This window comes from Fusarium odoratissimum (assembly GCF_000260195.1).
Source record: "Fusarium odoratissimum NRRL 54006 unplaced genomic scaffold supercont1.1, whole genome shotgun sequence".
NCBI classification, from domain to species: domain Eukaryota; kingdom Fungi; phylum Ascomycota; class Sordariomycetes; order Hypocreales; family Nectriaceae; genus Fusarium; species Fusarium odoratissimum.
This window is the reverse complement of record NW_022158687.1, coordinates 3,518,756-3,539,524: the sequence shown is the minus strand read 5'-3', so window position 1 is coordinate 3,539,524 and position 20,769 is coordinate 3,518,756. Positions and strand designations below refer to the sequence as shown.

The 20,769-nt window shown below is 48.1% G+C and overlaps 4 protein-coding genes across 12 annotated transcripts; 2 read left to right on the top strand and 2 right to left on the bottom strand.

Annotated features, from left to right (window-relative positions):
- Window positions 1-220: 220 nt before the first annotated feature.
- Window positions 221-3,233, top strand: FOIG_01243 (uncharacterized protein). Of its 2 annotated transcripts, XM_031197998.1 has the most exons (5): window positions 221-1,141; window positions 1,198-1,327; window positions 1,378-2,062; window positions 2,113-2,568; window positions 2,618-3,230. In XM_031197998.1, exons 1-5 carry the CDS (start codon window positions 1,078-1,080, stop codon window positions 2,960-2,962), a joined length of 1,680 nt encoding a protein of 559 aa, XP_031073765.1. In that variant the 5' UTR covers window positions 221-1,077; the 3' UTR covers window positions 2,963-3,230. The 2 variants fall into 2 exon arrangements, with proteins under 2 accessions (XP_031073765.1, XP_031073764.1); XM_031197997.1 differs by having other exon boundaries at window positions 221-1,327; window positions 2,618-3,233.
- Window positions 3,118-8,238, bottom strand: FOIG_01242 (nuclear transcription factor Y, alpha). 4 transcript variants are annotated; one of them, XM_031197995.1, is made up of 3 exons: window positions 6,897-8,238; window positions 6,501-6,545; window positions 3,118-5,585 (listed from the first exon to the last, which is right to left on the bottom strand). In XM_031197995.1, the coding sequence occupies exon 3, from the start codon at window positions 5,092-5,094 to the stop codon at window positions 4,186-4,188; it is 909 nt and encodes a 302-aa protein (XP_031073762.1). In that variant the 5' UTR covers window positions 5,095-5,585; window positions 6,501-6,545; window positions 6,897-8,238; the 3' UTR covers window positions 3,118-4,185. The 4 variants fall into 4 exon arrangements, with proteins under 4 accessions (XP_031073762.1, XP_031073763.1, XP_031073761.1 ...); XM_031197996.1 differs by lacking the exon at window positions 6,501-6,545; XM_031197994.1 differs by having other exon boundaries at window positions 6,501-8,225.
- A 4,185-nt stretch (window positions 8,239-12,423) lies between these two features.
- FOIG_01241 (peroxiredoxin (alkyl hydroperoxide reductase subunit C)) lies at window positions 12,424-14,681 on the bottom strand. Of its 5 annotated transcripts, XM_031197992.1 has the most exons (6): window positions 14,106-14,681; window positions 13,994-14,039; window positions 13,759-13,924; window positions 13,365-13,700; window positions 13,203-13,310; window positions 12,429-13,122 (listed from the first exon to the last, which is right to left on the bottom strand). In XM_031197992.1, exons 1-4 carry the CDS (start codon window positions 14,417-14,419, stop codon window positions 13,672-13,674), a joined length of 555 nt encoding a protein of 184 aa, XP_031073759.1. In that variant the 5' UTR covers window positions 14,420-14,681; the 3' UTR covers window positions 12,429-13,122; window positions 13,203-13,310; window positions 13,365-13,671. The 5 variants fall into 5 exon arrangements, with proteins under 5 accessions (XP_031073756.1, XP_031073755.1, XP_031073759.1 ...); XM_031197989.1 differs by having other exon boundaries at window positions 12,424-13,122; window positions 13,203-13,700; XM_031197990.1 differs by having other exon boundaries at window positions 12,429-13,109; window positions 13,203-13,700.
- Window positions 14,682-15,081: 400 nt separating this feature from the next.
- Window positions 15,082-16,271, top strand: FOIG_01240 (uncharacterized protein). Its single transcript, XM_031197987.1, has one exon. It carries the CDS (start codon window positions 15,521-15,523, stop codon window positions 15,968-15,970), a length of 450 nt encoding a protein of 149 aa, XP_031073754.1. The 5' UTR covers window positions 15,082-15,520; the 3' UTR covers window positions 15,971-16,271.
- Window positions 16,272-20,769: the final 4,498 nt, after the last annotated feature.

The following is a 20,769-nucleotide window of genomic DNA, read 5'->3' as shown; positions in this document are numbered from 1 at the left end:
GAGCCTCAGATCAAAGGCACACTGAGAAGAATATCGCCTATAACCAAGTTGTGTTCTAGCTACTAGGTTACCCTTGAGACAAGGTTGAAAGCTGCACCTTGTCTCAGATGCCAGTGACTTGGAATGCGTGACATGTGGACGAACACCTGTTGGCCCTCGGAGTCATAGTTAGTGCCCGCGTCACTTGGCGCGCTAGGAGCTTGACGTAGCTTATCTTGCTTCACTCAGGGATCTTCGTTTGCCCTACCTTTTCCTCTCACAACCATCCATCCCCTTGCTTGTTCAACCTTAACCATGGATGTTGACCGAGCAGGACTCAGCCGCAACATTCATCGGGGTCCGCCGATGACTTGAAATCAGGCTCGAGTTTGAAAGAATAGAAATACCCCTCGACCTTCCACCTCCACCTCCTTTCTTGACAGAGACTTTTATAGTATTAGAATACCATGTGAATATTTCCATTGTCAAGCCAAGTGACGTGAAACTCACCAATGACCACAAACACTTCCTCTCAGGCTCTAGATGATCTCGTCAGAGCAACCGACCTCTTTCGCGAACAATATCTACGCGCTTTAACAAACCTTCAAGATGGCCTCGTCGCTCGTAGACGAGACACGGCAGAGAGTCATGCTCGTAGCAGCATATCTATGCCTGAGCCCTACGGTGCATTCACGCCACCCTTGAGAGCTTCCACTGGCCCAACATTTGCAACAGAGGGCTCTTTGTCTCCTATCTTCCGGCGAGGGCGGGCCGCAACTCTTGAGAGCACAAGAGAAAGGCCATCTTTGTCTGCTGAGCCTCAACACTTTACGGGTTCACCAAGTGGCAGTCATCGCGTTGTCTTTACGCAGGACGAAGATGTTTCCTTCATTCCTCTCCCTCTCCTGGATAACACTACAGCCACTACCACAACGCGAGAGGTTGAGGACTATCACCATAACATTGTCAGGGATCATCTCGGCCAGGCAGACTGGGTCGATGGTCAACTCCTCCAGCATCTGAAAACCGAAGATTTCACTCCTGAGATGGCATCCCTCCTAGACGATATTATGAAACGACGTTCCGAGATTGATATAGATGTACCCTTTCGTGAATTTGCGGCGTATGAGAGAGAACAGTATAGTCAGTCCACATTTGAAGTGTACGAGGTTGGCCATAGCTGTAAACTCACCAAACTCAGCGCTGACGGAGATGGAGATGGGCAGTCAGATGTCAAGTACACGGGTGAAGGCCCCTACGAGATTCCGGCTGATAACGTCGATGCTCCTACGGTTTGGGAAACAATCAGGGTTGTCAACCAAAGCGGCACGTCTACAGGCCGAATTACGTACGTCTTCCATTATATAACACCTATCGGGTTGGACTAACATTCTGTAGCATCGTTCAAGAGCCTACGCCTCTTATCCTCGCAGCACTTCACTGGACCATGTCTTCGCATTTTGATATGAATGAGCTGCTCACTCATCTCCTCTCTGACGAGCCTAACCGTGGCCGTACTCATGCCTTCATGACTAGAGCCTACGAGAGGTCTCCCTCCCAAGCAACTTCTCACTCACCCATCGTTGCCCCATCATCGCCAGTCCCGCTCACAGCCAGACCGTCGGTGTCGTCAACCCCTCCTACACCTAACGTTCGTCAGAAGTCTTTCTTCTTTGTATTCAAGTACTACACAGTTGTTAGTCACCCTCTCGAGCCAGCTCCTTGGCAGCGTTTCGATAAAAGACCTTCAGAAAGTCGCCTCGGAGATCATATTGATATCGCTGAGTGCGGCTCTGTATTGGCTCTGTCACTCAGCGGAGACTCTCATAAAGCTCCCCCTATGCGTTCGAGAAGAGAGCGTGCTCGAGAAGGGATTCTATTCAATACATTTGGTCCATGGCAGTTACTTGCTATCCAGAGCTTTCCTGATAATTCTCATACTGTCCGTGGCCCGGAGTTTCAAGAGAAGAAATATGTCAATGGACCATATGCATTTCTGGACCTACTGATCTCCGAGTATCGTGATGCAACAAAGCGAAATCTGATCCTCCATGAGCGAGTTACCAAGCTCATCACTCCCCCGGTACGTTCACTAAACCCCCCATATCTCAACGCTATGCTAATCATCTCCAGACCGAATTCATGTTTGACCCTAAACTCAGAGACAAGCTGTTATTTGAAGATAAGCACTTCACCTACATCCGAAGGTACTTCTGGGCGTACAACACCCTCGCCGTTGTGAACACGGGTATCAAGTCAATGATCGCGGCATATATCGACACATTTACCGACAGCTTCTGGGCCGGCACCCACCCGGTTCTATGGCCACATCACGCAGCTGACTCGCCTGATGGGGTTGCCTATCGTAAGCACATGGCTAAACTGCGCTGTGAGCTTGACAAAGTTGTCCAAGAGCTTACAGAGGTTCTCAAACGCAACGAACGAACCCGTAAGGAGATCGAGAACTTGCGAGATCAGCTCTTCAGTGGAAGCTCCATCAAGGAAAGCCGGAGAGCTATTGAACAGGGCGACAACATCAAAGTCCTCACAATGATCAGCATGATCTTCTTACCACTTACTTTTGTCACGGTACGTTAGCAAAGTTTTCTATTTACAAGCCTTCACTAACAACAACCAGTCTGTCTTCGGTATGACGGTCTTCACAGTCCCCGCAACTGACTGGCGTTTCCCTCTGACGATGATCCTCGTCTGTGTCCCCTTCATGCTTCTCGTGACCTTCCTCCAAACACGCTCGTTTGGTGTCCTGCTGCGCAAACTTGGTGCCATTGGCAGCGCACCTGTTCGTCTCATGGCCCAAGCTCGCAGCCGGCCTCGAGAGATCACAGACGTCCCTGATAATATCTCAATCGCAGCGGCCAGGGTAAGACGAGGTGGTGGTACATTGCTTGGGAGGATAACAGCAAGACTTTGGAGTAAGAGGGCGGCACAGAAGGTCGAGAGGGATGATTTGGGAGGTGTTTAGTTAGTATCATGGTCCTCATTGCGATGTACTCGGTTTCGCGTTTGTATAATGATCACGGCTTCAAGGCGTTCTCGCTTTCTCTCAGGACAACGATGTCCAAGTATCATTGTGCCTTGATACGATTACGATTTATGGTTACGAATTATGAGATACGATGGGCAAGAGATTTGGGCATCTACTATCATGTATCTATACTGAGGGTACCAGATTAACCCCGTTCCATTTTCGATACTGAGTTTCGAGTGTATGCTTTTCTGCTAAACAAGCCCAATTGTTTAAGTCTCATGCTCTGAGAACTGATACGCGTTCATGCCAGCTTCTCCAGTGACGTAGGCAGCATTGTGAAACTATGAATGATGGTCAAAAATATTGGCAGAGAACATTATCATGACAGCAACTTTGGCACATGAGGCATCAAATTCAAAACAAACATTTACAAGCTTTAATCCTTAAACACAGTTCTCCTATACTTCAGATCCAACGCCGGACCATCATCGATGACTCTAAACCTATACACCCCTTTGAGGACCTCATTCAATAGTGAGGAGTTGACTAAGCCACTTGATAAGTGAGTAAGTAACACAGTATCTTGTCCATCTCAGTTCCCTTTACGTTCTCTTTCTTTTTTCTTTTTCGAATCCGATTTTCCCATTCGTCGTCTACTCTCACTTGTATGAGATGATCAGTTCTGAACCGTGAGCGCAGTGGCAGTATGGCTTATCGTTCGGTAGCCAGACCGACGTATGCCAAGGACCAGTTCAATGTTGGCGTATGCAGCAGGACGCTAGGAAGTGAGACAGCAGACGCAGGAGAAAAGATCGAACAATATAATGAAACGGGGTATCCATCGTAACGAATCGTCCATCCATTCTGTCCATTCGTTATCCCCAAGGTCACACCCGTCCAAAATCGGGATGATGTGCTGTTGCCAGTGAAGTGCTGTATTAAAATGAAACCCGTCAAGAAAAGACGCCGTGCCGGATTGTGATTGAGCGGTATAAGCCGCCGTAACACGTAAACGAAGGTGCCAAGATCATCAACCCGCCAATAACTATAGACACCTCATCCGATCAAAAAGAAATGCTCGCTCTGCTTAGAGCCATTCAGGCCCTTGCAGGCAGCGTGGCGATGAAAAGAAGAAACAATCGTGCTTTCGTGACGTCGTAAACCGCTGGTAGGCTGAAAAAGTAGAAAGAAGGTGATATAGATATTTATTTGCAATATCAACCCTCATCTTCATCTTCATCCCCTGGGCTGGCTGTGTCCGTCTTAGCTTTCTTGTTTGAGGTGGCCGAGCCGGCTTCAGACTTGCGCTTTGTTCCCGTAGTGCCAGAGCTTTCCCCAGCAGAATTATCTTTGCCATCGACACTCTTTTCACCTTCGCGGTCCATTGCTGCCACCTCCTCGGCAGTGAGGAAACGTCCACCAGGACCGCGAGGTCTGCGCATAGCATGATTATGGCGTGACTCGTGAAGATATGGTTTACGTCCTTTTGACGTCAGTCGAAGCTGTTCCTCAAGTTTCTGTCGAGCAACACGACGCTTGAGTATGCGATGAAATTGCTTAGCGTTCACGTAAAGCGGCGACTCCTCCGCACCACTCGCGGCCGGCATTTCCGGGGATTGCGGGTGTTGCATCTGGGGAGCGGGCATCTGAGATGGGGCAACGCCTGGTCGAGCACCGGCATGGCTCATCATGGGCGCCGTCGGAACGCCAGGACTCGTAACCTGGCTCATTCGACGGCCGGGCATTTGGGACATGCTGTTCATTCGAGGGGATTGCCGTCCGTCCTTTTTGGCATTGGCACCCATGCGAGGCGAACTTTGCGGAATATTAGGATCTGAAGGCATATAACCGTAGTTGGTGCCAGAAGCAGCGGCGGTTGCTGCCATCGCAGCCGCCTGTATACCAGGCATCGCATAGTGCATGCCCTGTTGTGCCACTCCGTATTGTGGTCCGTACATGTTGTGTCCTTGTGGTTGAGTTTGCTGCTGTTGAGAAGCGATGACAGGTGAGGATTGTACCGTGTGCTGGGGAATGGTATTCGTTGGTGAAGCGATGTTATTAGCAGTAGTAGAGTTCGCGTAACCGGGATGTGTATTTTGGCCTTGTTGGTATTGACTGTAGTCCATTCTCCACTAAGAATCCAGTCTGATCACTAAGTGTCGAGGAAATACGTCCTCGTCGCGTTACTATTCGTTGACCGCGTGTAAGATCAATAAAGAATTGCTCAGTACTTGACGCGTTATCGAGTGGCGTTGCAACAAGAGCTTTGCAAGGGAACAGAGAGCGAATAGACGCGATCGTAAGAACTAATCGTCGACTATACAATGATGGAAACCGATGTTCGTTTGGCAGCAGTCGGGCTCGAGTGCTGGAAACCCTCTCTAATACGAAGAGACTCTGGAATGAGGCGCACTAAGGCAATTGGGTACGCGTGGGTGAGCTGGCAAGCCGAAACGAGCTGGTGCTGCTGTGGCTCAATGTTGCCTAGAGTGGCTGATGAAACTATTTACACAGCCACACGAATGAATATCGTCGAATCCAAAAGCGGAAGTAAAGGAATAGACAGGCAGCGGTGGCAGAGACGGTGCTGTCTGGTCAGTTGCTGGTTGTAAGAGATCTGTCCAACCATAGGCGTTAGCTGAGGTGTATATATGCTAAACTAGGATAAAGGAGACGGTAGAAAAACGGGGGCGGGAAGGGTAAAGGGTGCTGATGGGCTTTGTAAAGCCACTCTTGATGCGTTGGCAGCTCAGCGTCTCATGCATGACGGAATATGCAATGGACGGGCCCACATCTCCCAATCGGCCAACCCACTAGCTTTTGGCCCAGAGCAGTAAGTACTGTAAGATGATTGATGCTCGAGGCCTCAAAGCAGGAGACTTCCTTCGTTGGGCAGACTTGAATCCTGGGGGTAGAGTATGCGGCTCTTTGTTCTGGCGTTTTGCGTGGCCACTGATGTCACTGGCAGTCTTGAGGGCAAGATACTTCAACAAGACTGACGCCCGTTCGTCGTGCCGCATGACAACATGAAAAGGACTTCCAGGCTGCCTTGTCAAGAAACGCCATTTGAACTTCCAAAGGCATAGGCTTCAATCTTGTTGGCCATGATCTAGTCACTCCCGAAATTCTGGTAGCTGCGGCCCTGCGCCTCGCAACAGGGTCCTGAAGCGGGGTATTGGCCGGTCATAGGAATGATATACTCGAGTGGACGGGCGTGCATATCAAGGCTTGTGAAGTCAAGGGTATTGATACAGGCAGGGGCATCCATAATTTTCAACTTCATCATTTGTGTGACCAAGTAGACACTGGACTACTTCGATTTATAGATGGGACAGTGATTATGCGGTGGAGTGAATGGGAGAGTTTCGCCAAAGTGGCACATCTCGCTTTGGTATAAGCGAAGCTGGTAGCGCAGCAAAAAAGCCCATCATAATGGTGGGCTGTTGTTGGCACTGGTGAACCAAGCTCCAGAGTGTAACGACAGAAATTGTGATCAGGGCATTATAAAATAAAAGAAACACGTGATACATACGTTAAGGGTTGTCCCAATCAGATAAGGTGCCGGTGCGGTGACAAGCTATTAATGTTGTCAGTCTAAGTTGCGGTGCAAGTTTGCCAACTTCGTCTCTAGCTTTGGTGTTAGTGGTCACCAAAGGATAGAGAAATCCTTGTTGCACCACAAGCCATAGGCGACAGCATGAAATACGTGTTGAAGCCAACACTTGATGGGGGAAGCGCGTTTTGAAAGTGAAATGATGACAACAAGGCCGCGTTGACACGATCTGATGATGACCGTGACACGACGCGCTCACGTTTCTTGACGATGGGGTCAAGCAGAGGACGAATGCATTGATAAAATAAACGAGAACGATGCCCAAGGTTTGGAAAATGTCTGGACAATTGTGATAGAAACTGAGGTTCTACGTACCTTTTGTTACGGATATGATGCACACGCGAGCGTGTGTGCACGGTTTGACGGAATACTGAGCGCGCTCAAGGCTTACTCGTACAACCTCGTTTCCGAAGCCAGATGACAAGAGTCAAATCCGGGGTAAAATCAAGATCCGCAGACAAGAGTTGTCAGGTGACAGGTAATGCGACCAATGGAAATGGTCACTATGATGCTGTTGACGATGATAGGCTTCGAAGTCGTGAAGATGAAAAGGCGAAGCGAAGTGCGAAAGGGTGCTGATTTGCTGATGGACCGAGGTGGGTTAAATTTGAATTAGAGTGGGTGGGTTGTCTCGGGCGAGTGAAGGCTCGTCTTGTCGCGCGGCAAGTATGGTCTTGCGCTTGGAAGTGAATTGACAGACGAAACAGGGATTAAAGGGGAGACAAGGCAGTGCAAAGACAAGACTATCCGAGTTCGGCAGGAAAATTCTTGTCAGAGGATCAGGGTTGTTGACTGTCTCCGATGCAAGTCGGACGCGTCTTGGACAATACTGCCTAGATGATAATCGCGTGTATGGGGGTCTTCAGGTGAGATCACAGCGCTAGCTTCGTCAAGGATCGCCCAAGGGGAGTGCGTTTCTGAGAACGAGGCTGGGATGAGGAAATCAAAGGGGGCAATGATTTCGGGAGAATCAATGTCTTGATACCTGGATAAAGAGGTAAAAGTTGGTAAAGTCGTAGGTGGTTATCGCACAATGATGAGGCTTTTGAGGAAGAGTATTGAGCCCTGGTCCCTGAGCTGAAAAACTGCTTGGGGGCTGGAAAGTGACAAGCTGGGCTTTTTATTGCCGAATGAGCAATAGAAGCAGCTGTCCGTAGTGATAACACTGAAGTGCAGTCCTGGATGACAGAACAGTTCAGTTATTAGTCGGTCTTAGCTGATAGGGCTGAAGCCGGTAGCAATAGTCTGCCGTGCTATGTGTTGCCCTTTGGGGTGATATGGCGGGCGCTGAGCGAATAGCAGAACTTGACTGGGCTTGCGAGCACAGAGCGTTTACTGGGCTGTCTGTGGTTCGCGGGCGGGAGCGATTGCTGGTCTTGCGCGCGTGTATGATCCAATCAAGGGAATAAGTGCTTGTGAATTGTGAATGGCCAGAGAATAAAGGTAGCGACACAGGTCAATCAAATCAAATGTTTCGAGAGGCCTTGGACGATTCTGATTGCTCGTTGAGTGGACGAGAACAGGAGGATTGATTGGCCGTGAAGAAGGAGAGGACGAGGGAAAATGCGACGAGATGATTTGAGGGGCGGGATCCAGTCTGTTTTTACAACTTCCTTTGACTGGATGAATCAGCTCCGAATGTGGGTCTCCAGCCGCGTCAGGTTTTGATTGGGAGAGAGACTGTGACGCAAGGAGCGCACCTTCCTCTCTTTTTTAACCCTGGTGAGGTGTCTGTGTTTGTGCGGGGTCCACTTAGGTTGGGGGTGTCCATTGTGGTGGCTGGGTTGTTAGGGTGTGAATCCAAACACAAGCCTTAACTTTCGAGATATTTACGATGTACCTACATTCGTCTCGTCTCGTCTCGTTCAGTCCATTAGGAAATATTTACAAATAGGGAAAGTTAAGGAAGAACTAATTTTACTGAAACTTTCATGGGACTCGTCGAAATCAGTCGATATGATGACAGCTGTCATAGCATCACAGTCACGGCCTCTATTAAGCTCTTTGGTCTTCGGCATTGACCACCTCTATTCCGGTGTTCCGAGTTGTCAAACCCCAAAAAATCGAACTTCTTATCTGATGCTTCAATAAACCCCGCTGTGAGGTCGATTAAGCATTGACACAGGTAAACTTGCTTTGTTGGAGGAATGAGGAGATGGTGGGATAGGAGATGATTACAAGTATATTACTGTGCTTCCAGGTGCTGGGCTTCAAGCTTGTCTTGCTTCTTGCGTCTGTTTTCCCACTCTAGTACATCATTTCTATCATTCTTTTCTAGACCGCTTCTCTCTAGATCTTGTATCCCAATACTTGGTTACCTCTTCTCTCTCGCAACTTCGGCCCTCAGGGAGCTAACAAGATGTCGCGAGCTGTCACAGAGTGACGACAGAAATCGCGGTCGAAACACAAACCGTGTTTCTCACCCCTCTCTTTCTTGTCGGCCGATCATTGTCCGGGTTGGATGGTGTGTGGATGAGCTGGCAATCCGGCTTGGACTAAAATTAGCCCCGAGTTATTCACATCCCGACGCCCGGCATAACGGGGCACAAGGCGCTGCTCAAAGCTGCAAACTTCTTGATGAGCTTCTGTCAAATTCACAAAGAGGTAGCCTGCTTTGACTCACGAAGAGCGGTCACCAAGGTAAGGTAAGGCATTTTGCTGGTTAGTCAGTCGGTGCCCAGGCTCGTCTAATCGATACGCTATCGATATACCACCGTAACAAGGCTGTTTGTTGATGTCAGTGGGCAGGCCTCAAACATCTCCAGCTTCATCAGGTCTTCGGTACCTGGTTCTGGTTCTGGTTCTGGTTCTTTCCAAAGCTCAGACATTCAAGCAATAGCATCTCAGCGTCGCAGTAGGTATCTGGAACCCAACATATGGACACGTGACGAAATAATTTGCCTCTTCTTGGTCACATGCAATGCAGTGAAACGAAGCTGGCTGAGGGGATCATGGCAACCTTGAATTGATGTAAACGATTGGCAAATGTCGGTGTGATATTATTGGCACTCGCTCACAGCCTGAATCCAGCGATCCGGTCCTGTTCTTCACTGGTCGTGTGGGATTAGAGACATTCCCAGCCTCATTGTAACAGTTATCAACTTGACTTTGTTCTCATCCATCGGTGGTGTTTCTTTGCCTACTTGTAGTTGTTGGGAGCTCTGGAGTGTAGCTCCACAGGACAAAGATCCACGTGCAGGATCCCTTGGACGTGCTACGGTACCCGTCCCTCTCTTGTACGAGTGCAGGCCTGAATCTAAAAAGGACGCAGTCACAATACGAGGCCCTATCTGTTCAATCCTGAGAACAGAGCGATAATACCTCTGTACATTGATCCTATCTTCCCCCGTCACTGTCGTCGAGCCCTGTAGCTGCTCACCTCATCAAACACAGTCTTGAATGTCTCAAACTGGCTGCAGCAGTTCGTTCGTTCGTACGTAAGAGCTACGGAGTCGGTGAGTGGCCGGTGGATCCCCTTGGCTTGTGGATCGCGGTAATGGTAGCACGGTCGTTGCACCTCAATGGGGGGGAATATGCGGGACGTCCTGCCGTAGGCTCCGCATGTGGACGAGGAGAGGAACTCTTTGTGCTCCTGTTGCACGCGGACGCGGCGCGTACCTTCAATTGACATCCACCTTACTCAAGGGCAGGCAAGAAAGCTTTGAGACCTCTATCACCAGTAACAAAAAGACTTGGGTAACTTTATTATACACTCAGTAGGCCTTAAGACTAATCATTTTCGGCACCTTGATTTATTGTTAGAGGTATTCTTGCTTCCTGAGGCTGTTGTGTCTCTTTTTGCTTCGAGGGCCGATGTAATATCATCGTATCCTGAGACGACGACGCAAAGTTGCAACGGTATTTTGCCGAACAGGAAGTCAAATTTCGTGTCAGAGTCTCAGATATGGGGGCACAGCATTGGTGCGTTGTCGGCTGTGCTTGATCTCACGCACCGCATCGCATCGCATTAATGAAATGCACTCACTCACTACTAAAGTGCACTGTCATATTGCTTCCCAGCTATACCTACATACACTATGTACTTGTCTCGAGATCGCACGTCGCCTGCTAAAGTGGTGGGGGCGTAACCGCGTGGTGGTGGTGTGTATCCCCCCCATGTCTTGGCCTTTGCTGTTGCGGATGCATGTGCGTGGTTGGCCAGTTGTCACAGCTTGGTCTGCGGCTAGGTACCTTGAGTTGGTGTGGTTGGGTAGAGATCCATCATCTTTTCCCTTCTCTTCTCCGTCTGCAGAGCGATGCAAGGTTACAAAACTGAGGCTTCAGTATCAATTGGTTACCATGGATCGATAATCTTCCGATTGGATTTGACATCAGATTTGGGTTTTCAGATACAAACGATACCTAGCGAGCCATGACGCATGTTGGTCTTCTGCTACATGTGATTTTGGGAGTGATGGAACATCAGCGCCATGGTTTAATACCTCCCAATCATCCCATATCACAACATCAATGCATGTAGCCGCCTCATGATCTCGGACTGCATGCATGTATAACAGCCCAATATCGACAGCCATGTTTTACGGAAATACATACCTATTGAGAAGTGACTGTCTTGGGCAACAGCGCATCTATCTAGTAACAGAGCCTGATGGACTGACTGCATGCTTGGATTCGGTCTGTCCGCCTTGTATCTCGGCGTCAGTGTGGAATAGCTGTGACGGCTTAACGGCTGTGGCTATCAGCCCACTTGCTGCAAGGTCTACCTGATTACACCATCCAGTGAACACCTCGATCGAGTGATGATATCCCGTAGCTCAAAGAGCCCTGTCTTGAATAAAGGGTAAGTTATTTGTTTCCCCACGTCACGGGCGCCGCCCGCCCATGTCACATTTCCAATATCCGATTATCACCTCAGCCGTAATTATCTTGACATGATTCATGCCTCCAGGCTCCAGCGTTATCACTTATGACTGCAACTATTCTAGGTTTATCATCTCGAAACTTGGCCCGGACAGACGCGGCCGTCACATATCCGGGCATCTTTGATTCATTGTCGAGTTTTGATTCGTAGTTAATTATTTCTGGCATTTCCTCCAATACCCTTGTTGCGCGCTTAATTCACCACTCAACAAGGCTGCTCACGATATCGCGTTCCAGACGCGTCCCGGACCCTCCTCGTTAGCCTTTCTTTCGCCCTTGTCTAGTTTCAACTCATTTGGGGTGATAAGCCCAAGCCCTTGCGATGGATTCTCATTCGTCGCCGCCGTTACGTTCATCCAAGTCTTCAAAGAGCTCTCTATTCCAAGCTTGGACAAGGCGGAACGGCGATCATCATCTCGGTCCACGGCGGTTGAGTCCTTGTCTGGAAGGCATTGCTTTGTCTAAAGGCTACAGTCTGAGGAACGTGCCGCTGTCCTTATCCTCCTTTTGATGGAGCGTTTCGGCTATCGAATTGGCAAGCGTTCCCTGTCCGGTTCGATGATATATGTCTAGTGATAGTGATGTGATGCTGGTCTGTCCACTCCAACGTCGTCTATTGTGATCAAAACTTATATGTCTTTAGAACACTGAGAATTTGCCACCAGATCAACACCGTCGCTAATTCCATAATGCAGGGTATTATTGAAGTATATGATTCTAACTGTTTTCGATGCAAGGTGGTATTCCATGTTGGCTTCGGCAGTATTTACAACATGTTGGAGTGTCACCATGGTCTTAAAAACCGTACAAACTTAGCTAAGTTGATATGGTTGATCTATCCTGCTCACGTGAACCACAGTCATCATGCACCAGTAATATACAGAAAATAATAATAATTATTGTATGTTTTGTCGACTGATGACTATGATATAAGGCACTGTCGAGTGCACAGGAGAGCCATGTTTGGTCGTGTGGCAACTATAGGGTAGTACACACCGGAAGACTCCTGGCCCCTCCCCGAACCTGATATCAACACGAACTGTAATCAAACAGTTGTCGTTGACTAAGAAATGAGTGATTGCAAATGTCGTTGGAGCAGCCACCTTGGAACTGTATAATGCTGCTGGGTACGTAGAGCTGTATGCGTGATGTCATTGACAGTACCAAATGTGATGCGCTGTGAGTGGTAAGCCAACTCAATAGACGCGAGAATGAGTTGAATCGTCCACTGCCACCACCGCTAAGAGTTTCCATACTCGCGCCGAGTTATGACGGTCAACCCCCAGGACAGCTATGACCAGCAATGGCTTCAACAAAATAGTATTATCTTAGCCAGAAATGTACCATTCGCAACAGAGTCTCGTGTAATGACACGCCATCTTGAAGTTCGCAGGTGACATCAAAGATCTTCAAAAGCAAATGAGATGTGAGAACGTTTACACAGCCACAGCCACGGGAGGATCCTTAACCTTTACCCAGCAGCTGAAACCCGTGATATCCAAGGACTGCGCTCGAAACTTTGCACCTCCTTATGCCGCCACCTTTCCTATCACTGGACAAGTGAAACGACCAGCTCCTTCACCAGGCTTGCGTCGCAATATATCTGAATCAGAGACAGAAGGCTCAGACCAAACGTGTGGATATGAGCTTTGCGTATTAGCTGAGGTTTGCACAGGTGAGGGGTTAGCGGGGGTAAAATTATGACAATACATCTACTACATGAAATGGAATGGTACTGACACTGAGCAACTTACTCTGCTGGCCAAACGGGAGTTCAAAAAACTGTGGCTGTAAAAGAATTGGGACGCATGATGGTCATGGAAGCGATGGCAATGTTGTTGAAAGAGTCTGAAACCGTGGCTCGTTGACCAGGAAGCCCATCTCACAGGCAAAGTATCGTACCAGAAGCAAAACACTGACAAGAAGGTCTCTTCAAAGGTAGTCTGCGCCCTTTTATTCATGTCAAATCGATATGTGACAAGATCGAGGAAGGATTTTGCTAAGAGGTTGATATTTGTGCGGATCGAGATGATTAGACGAGCAGGCCATGATGATAATAGGGGAAGTGTCAAAGTCAAAAGAACTTGGGTGATTGAGATATGAATCCCTATGAGTACTGTAGTGATATATTTGGATCACGAGATGCTCTCAAGGTGTTTGAGACAACGCCTACAGGACACTGCACCCAGATTTATAGAGATAGGCTAATCTAGTCGAGCACTTGCTCTGCCATGGAGACTAGTAGACTTGATGTTAGCCAATATGACATGATAAATGATCTTAGGATATTACTTACCAGCGCTACCAGTATTATCAGGCTCCACGTACGCCTTGCTGACCTTGCCATCCTCCACCTTGAGGGCATATCGCTTTCCTCGCATACCACCAAAGACCTCGTACGCCTCGAAGCCAAGGTCCAGGGCCTTAGTGAACTCACCAGTAGGGTCACCAAGGAATCGGATCTGAGAGAAGTTAGAGGAATAAACTGGAACCTTGAACCAGGGGAGTTTTGTGTTAAAATGTTTACTCACACCGGTCTGCTTGGCGGGGTCGAGCTGCTCGCTCCAAGCCTTCATGCTGCAATACAGTCAGAAACATGCCAGATTATTATCATATACGACGATTCATGATTGTTGAACTTACACAAACGGATCGTTGACAGATACAACAAAGACCTGGCCAGCCTGTTTGAGCTTGGGGTGGTTGATGTAAGAGGGGATGTGCTTGCTGGAGCACGTTCCGGAGAAGGCAGCAGGAACGCCGACGATGTATCCATTGGCTGACTTGAACTCCTCCGCGAGATTGACTTTGTTACCGGGCGAGTCCTCCAGAAGGACGTCAAGGTTAGGAATCTCTTGGCCCACGCGGACAAAAGCACGAGGGGTTGAGTGGAAGCCCCGCGCAGCCAAAGCAGGCCTGGCGAGGGCAATACGTCGGATAGGAGCTCTGAAGGACATTGCAGAAGGTTGTTAAGATAAATTGTGAAGCGTATATGCTATTTCTAACAGGTACGCGTGGTCAATTGCTTCTTGGGTTGCCAATCGATTCGCGGTGGAGGTTGGAGCTTGGGACAGCTGCGGCACAAATGACATCACGTTGAGCTCCTTAGCGCAGTGGAGCTCGTTTGTTGAAAGCTCTTGTACTGGCCACTTGCGTGTGCTATTTTGCACGGGAAGATCATGATCGTGTTACACTAGCAAAATGGATTAATAATAATAATAATGCTTGTTGTACCTCTTCACTCTTCGGCAATTGGTTATTACTGTTTGCCTCGGGACTATAAGCTGCGCATATCCGCAGGTGGCCTCGCTGGCGAATGACCTCTATTGATGTGTTAATTCAGGTACCTAAGCTGAAAGGAAGGTATCAAAATCTTCTGCTAGAAAGGATTAGACCGTAGAAAGGGAAGACATGTAACCGGTAGAACAATACCTATATAGAGTCTTCTTAATACCATTTAAAATAACTTGTTGTTAAGGAGTGTCTGGTGAATAGTGATGAAGAGATCATCCTATTGGCCATTGCAAGGGTCCCAATTGTTGTTTTCTAGTAAAAATAGGTAGGATGATGAAGGAATATGCAGCTGCTCAAACGGCGCTGCTATATACCTGCAGTGCCTTCCGTTATTGAAATGCATCAGTTTGCCCACACCTCCTGCTTGTATTCGCTATTGCTGCCCACGGCGGAGGAGAAAAGCTCAACCCCTGCCCACAGAGAGATTTCTAAATGCTCACAATTCAAGAGTGAATACGTATATCAACGTGCGAGTATTTCTCGGGCGAGTTTATTTGCGTCTCATCGTCACTTGAAACTACGAACTTTTCTACTACAGGCGGTTGAGCTTCCTCGAACGATTTCTTCGAAAGGCCATACAACGATATCTGATTGAGAAGCGAGAGAAGCCCAGGATAACAGGATGGCTTGATTTTACCGACCATATCAATCATACCTAAGAAAGGCATGTATTCGACATTTGACGAACACGATACTCTGGGGGACCTCCCGCTTCAGCGACCAAATTTACTCAACAGGCCACAAGTGAAAACCTGCCACACATCATGCTCGAAACTTGGCTTACACAGACTCTAACTTGGCGCCATCACTGTCAAGTGGTTTACATTGTCGACTTCAGGGTTCATTCCCAACGTGCGCGAGGAGACCCCTCCTACACCAGTCGAGCGAACAGAACCCGCGATCACATAGAAAGTGGCTTATTCGTACAGACACACGCGAAAAGGATGTGCGGTCACCTTTACATGCCTCGAAAACACACGATTTACGAGTATTATGTGCTTCAGAGTCAGAGACTCGACAACATTAGGCAGCACGAGTATTTCGAGTCCGATGCCGCCATCGGGTTCATATTCAAGAAGGATTACCAAAACTCCTTCTACCAGATTCTTCGGGAGATACAGTTACCGGACAAGAGAAACCCTGAGGACTCGGCTCTTTATCGACGCCATGACATCAACGTCCAATCTTTCCCCCCTGAGAACTCGACGGACTAGGTAACGGCTGTGCTTATAGTGATTGGAACAAGGAAGTTGTTGATGGAATATGTGCCTAATGACTGGTACATAGATGACACAGGAGTGTTCCAGGAACATGGTCGACATGAAACTGGTGTTCAAGATACTATTGTTTGCAAGGAGTCAACCTTGGTTGGGATCTTGTCGTGGAGCTGAGATACCAAGAGGCTATATCTCGGAGCGCTTTGCATGATATAACGTCAATGCAGTTATAGAAAAGATGTCATCGGGGGAATCTGAAACAATATTTCCTATGCAATTGAACAGTGTGGTGCATGATATATGTTACATATGAGTATCTAACAATCCGGAAACGCCGTCCGAGTGATGGAGCGTTTGACCAGATCCGCTATTCAGTACCACAACACTACCGCATGAATGTTGAAGTGAACTTGCGTTTTACGCTTGTATGGAGCGTCGGAACTTTCGTTGAAGACTGTTGATAGCTATTGCTTTGCTATCGAACAATATCAACACGTTCAACTGCGTGCGGGATATCAAGGTCTGGAGAACCTGCAGTCGTGGCTACACTGATCATACTACCATCCTGGGAGTAGGGACTCAACAACATAGGACGATAAATATAGTACGTCTTGACTCACAGGCCACAGTTTCAATAATGATTGTTTAAAGACCTGACACCGGAATCAACCGAGCCTGTACATGGGTATTTGCATAAAGGTCACGTACGTTACACTCATGTGTACTTTTTATTCACAATGGAGGCAGCTAGGCTCGTCCCGTTGGCAGAAGGGTGTTCGTTTCAGAATTAATCAAGGGTTGACAGGCCCATCCGGAACCCCGGATGGAGAGGCAACACGAAGATGGAGGAAACACATCACCTGTGCGCATTCGATCGTGATGAGATGCTTGCTATGCAAGGGATCTCCTTGCGTCTCGGTGCGCTGGGGGCTACCTAAGTATGTATTGTCTCTGGGTAGAAACAGAAACAACATTTTGTATGTATGCTGGCAGTCTACGCCACATGTCAGACACAAGCATCTTTAGGGCGAACAGAGAGTCCAGTACTTCGTGTCTGAATTAGCTTCTTGTAACCAGCATGAAAGGTTGGAGAGCACAGGTACATGGTGACAGCACGTGGGGGTTAGCCCTCAGATCAAGCCTCAAGGTGTACTGTGGATAGACAACTCGTATCCTGATCCTGACCTGAGGTAGGCATTGACGTGAGTTGAGATCAGAATTCCTACGTATCTCAACATGGGACATGGTCGTTGAGAGTGGAGTTATCTCGATGTTAGCTCTACAAGTCTTCAACGCTGTTTCTTGGCCCATGTCTAAGCCGCAACCTCTTGCTTGGCAATGTATCCTCATATACAGTTACAAGGCAAGAAGGAATTAGTCGATGCAGTGTACCACCCGCTTTGACGTCCGCTTTCATTTCCTAAAAGTTCTAGGATCACGCAGGCTGAACTATCAGCTGAAGATGCAAGGTTCCAACTACTCCTGCATGTAAGTGCAGAACCGTTCAACGGTTGGGTTCGGCTTTCTGTCTTTCCATTCAGTCCCTTGCCTCAAGTGATATTTGAGAAGTGGCTGTCAAGACAGGTGGCTCCTAGCCTTGAACCAGCTGTTGATTGGTGATTGGTAGAAACGATGATAGTAGACCAGCCATCAGCATCTAGAGTGAAGGCTGGCGTTGTCTAGACCTCAAATCAGCTTAGCCATTGGAGAAACCGCCTTGTAACAATGTCATCTACACAATCCTGTATCAATCAAAGCCGTTGTCATTGAATGAAAGGGAAAGGTAATGGCGTGGGAAGACAAGAATGTGGAGCGATAACCTGCGCATTTGCGAAAACTACTTGCTGTTGTATTCAGCCATGTCTCGCAGATAGTCAACGTTAGCAATTCCTCGATAGACGAGAACCACAAATGGATATGAGAAGGATGTGATTCTGACGATCGCCGACCAGCTCGGTGCATCAGAAGTCTTCTTGCGGACTGCCAAGCGTCAAGTTTGCGTGACAAGATGCCGTTTTAACTGGGCCTGCTACTGTGATAATACCCAAGACGGTGATCTTCGAAACTTTGAAGCCGTTTTTTATCGTTGCATTCGCAGGTTACTCTGCCGGCGATCGACAATGCCCCAAACCGCACCGCAGTCGTTGCGCGCACGACAGGACAGGGAGCCAAGAACCAGGTACAGTACATAAGGTACCGTTAGACTCGGGATACATTCAGTTACTGACAGGGGGAGCTCGCATGGCAGTCAAGGGGACCTGGAAAGATGAGGCACAGCACGCCAGAGACATGGGTCTGAGTGAAGAGAGACAATGTGATGTGAGACATGCCACGGTTGGAATGTGTGTATAGGCGCTAACACGACGATGATAGTTGATAGACCAGTGAAAATGCAGCTCTGAACCCCTATCGTTGAAGAATAGATACCATCATTTGCGAGGAAGCCCTTTTTCCTGGATAAAAAACGGGCTGACTAGTACAATGAAGATTGTCAATCAAATGCAGGGCCCTACAGTAGATGGAGTTGCTTTTGTTTTCTTTATTTCTCCACGACCAGTGGATTCACTCGCTCGCTAGAGCGTCATGACCTCACTCAGTCACCTGGGCCTGTTTAGTGGTGCATCGTAAAGAGAGAAAATGGCGGGCATGTTTAGCTATTTGAAGCAATCTGCGAATGGCCCGGCGACAAGATTACGACATTACAGCAATGCAAGTGAAGTTCAATCTTCATCACCATCACAATAACATCGATAACCAACACATTGAACCACCGCCAATTCTTTCCCCTCCATTATTACCCATCTCACGCACGCGGGCATCCACAGCGAGCCGTCCATGAGTGCCCGCATAAGCAGGTGCAGGCACTTTAGTAGAGCCTTGTGCCCTGTGTCTAGCCCGAAGCGGGTGATGGTCCAATCTACCCCTGACTTGGCACGCAAGGATGGGTCCCTTGTCTCTTGTTGCCCCTCAACAAGCGTTGATTGACAGAAAACTTGTGCAGACCTCGTGATGGAGAGCAGAAAAAGATAAATCCCAAGGGACGAAGGCACCGTATTTCGCAAAGATAAGGGTAGATGAATGTTATTATATCGTACGCCAAAGAATACGCCTCTGACTATGACATATCTCCGCCTCCCATGTACCTTGACCAATTCTAGTAGTACAAAGATACATATTGAATACAAAGAAGCCCAAGTTCTTTTCCTGGCATCTTTTTCCTTCCCTTGTCAGGCACGAGGGCTATTTTGGCGCCCCAAGCCCAGACCATCCACCACTGAGCACCTGTGGCAACCCTCCACTGCCCCTGTCTCCTGTCGTGTCGTTTTGGATGTTGGATGTGCTCTATTAACTTCTGTTGCAGGTCGGTATAACCGTTGGTGACTTGGCTTCAGCTTGGGCACCTAACAAGTCACAGCTTCTCGGCTTTTACTCATAGTGCTGTATCATTGAGGACGGATCCTTCAGCTGACCGAGTTCTCAAACAACCGAAGTTTGCTCAGAGTCTTTTTTTTTTTTTTTTTTTTTTTTTTTTTTACCGTACTCATCCTTGTATTTGGTCGTATCTATAATCCTTACCAACTATGAACCAGGATCCTCCCACTCACAGCCCAACCATCCAAACTACTTGCTGCATGTGTGTTTATCTGCACTTGTTAAAGAGCTCTTGAGATCATCCCCTCTGATCGACCATGAGTCTGGCGGTCTGACGACCGGAGGATGATCAATCGCTTGTCCAAGTAACCAAGCTGCCACCAAGTCTTCTTTTTCTCAGAAGAAACACGAGAGGTTTGCACTACCAAATCAGACTACAAGCCTCTGTCAAAGAAACCCCGCCAACGCCGCAATTGCAACGCCTCCGTTCCACATGATTTCAAGAGGCGACTGGCTGTTCAGATTATTTCTTATAGAAGCAACAAGCAATTGAATTGAGCCTCGAGTCTTTTGTATTGAAAGAAGATAAGTACTGTACTCCGTACAGTTGACCTTGATCGGAACCAGGGGGTCATTGCAGAGCCCTTTGTTTCTCGCCCGCAAAATCCCAGGGTCTCATTAATGAATGTTAGGGTTTTTACTATGTAGTTACCCAGGGCCAACAACGTCAGCAGTCCGGGTTGTTGCTGATCGTCATTGCACCTGTGGGTTCCCGTTGCAAGAGCCCGCTCTAAAAACGATCATGTTTTTGGGCGGCGTCACTCCACTCTGTCTCCCGTGAGTTTCGCCTCTGCCCCTGATCCCAGCAGGTATGGAACCGCTTTCAGGGCTTGGCCTTCTTCTGTTTCTTATCTATCTTACATATTTACGTAGTATGGCGGCTGGTGGTATGCATGGCAAGCGTGTTTTGGTGAAGGGCTACTGCGGGTGATTTTGTTAATAGCTAATGCTTGATGATTGACCGTTGAACTGTGTCCCGTCCGTTGTGTTAAATTTAGGTTTTGATGGAAGGTAAGGTATTTGCAAAATACAGTAAGCCTTCAGGTTGAGCTAGCTTCTAAGCTCTACACCAACTCTGTAAGGTAGGTACCTAATACTCATTCACCAGCCTAGCCAACCTGAAGGTGGTAGACCGGCCACGTTATTCCATTCCCATCCATAACGTCCGTCACCCAAAGACTGGCCACCCCCACAGACCGGCCACCCCGACCAAAACACCAAGAACCGGATATCATGATCAATTAACTAATTATCTCAACACCACATTTTTTATATTAAATAAAAATTTAGTCAGTGAATATTTAGATGAAACTGAGTACAAAGGTCCTCAAGTTTTAATTTCTTAACCCTATTTGCCGTTCTTT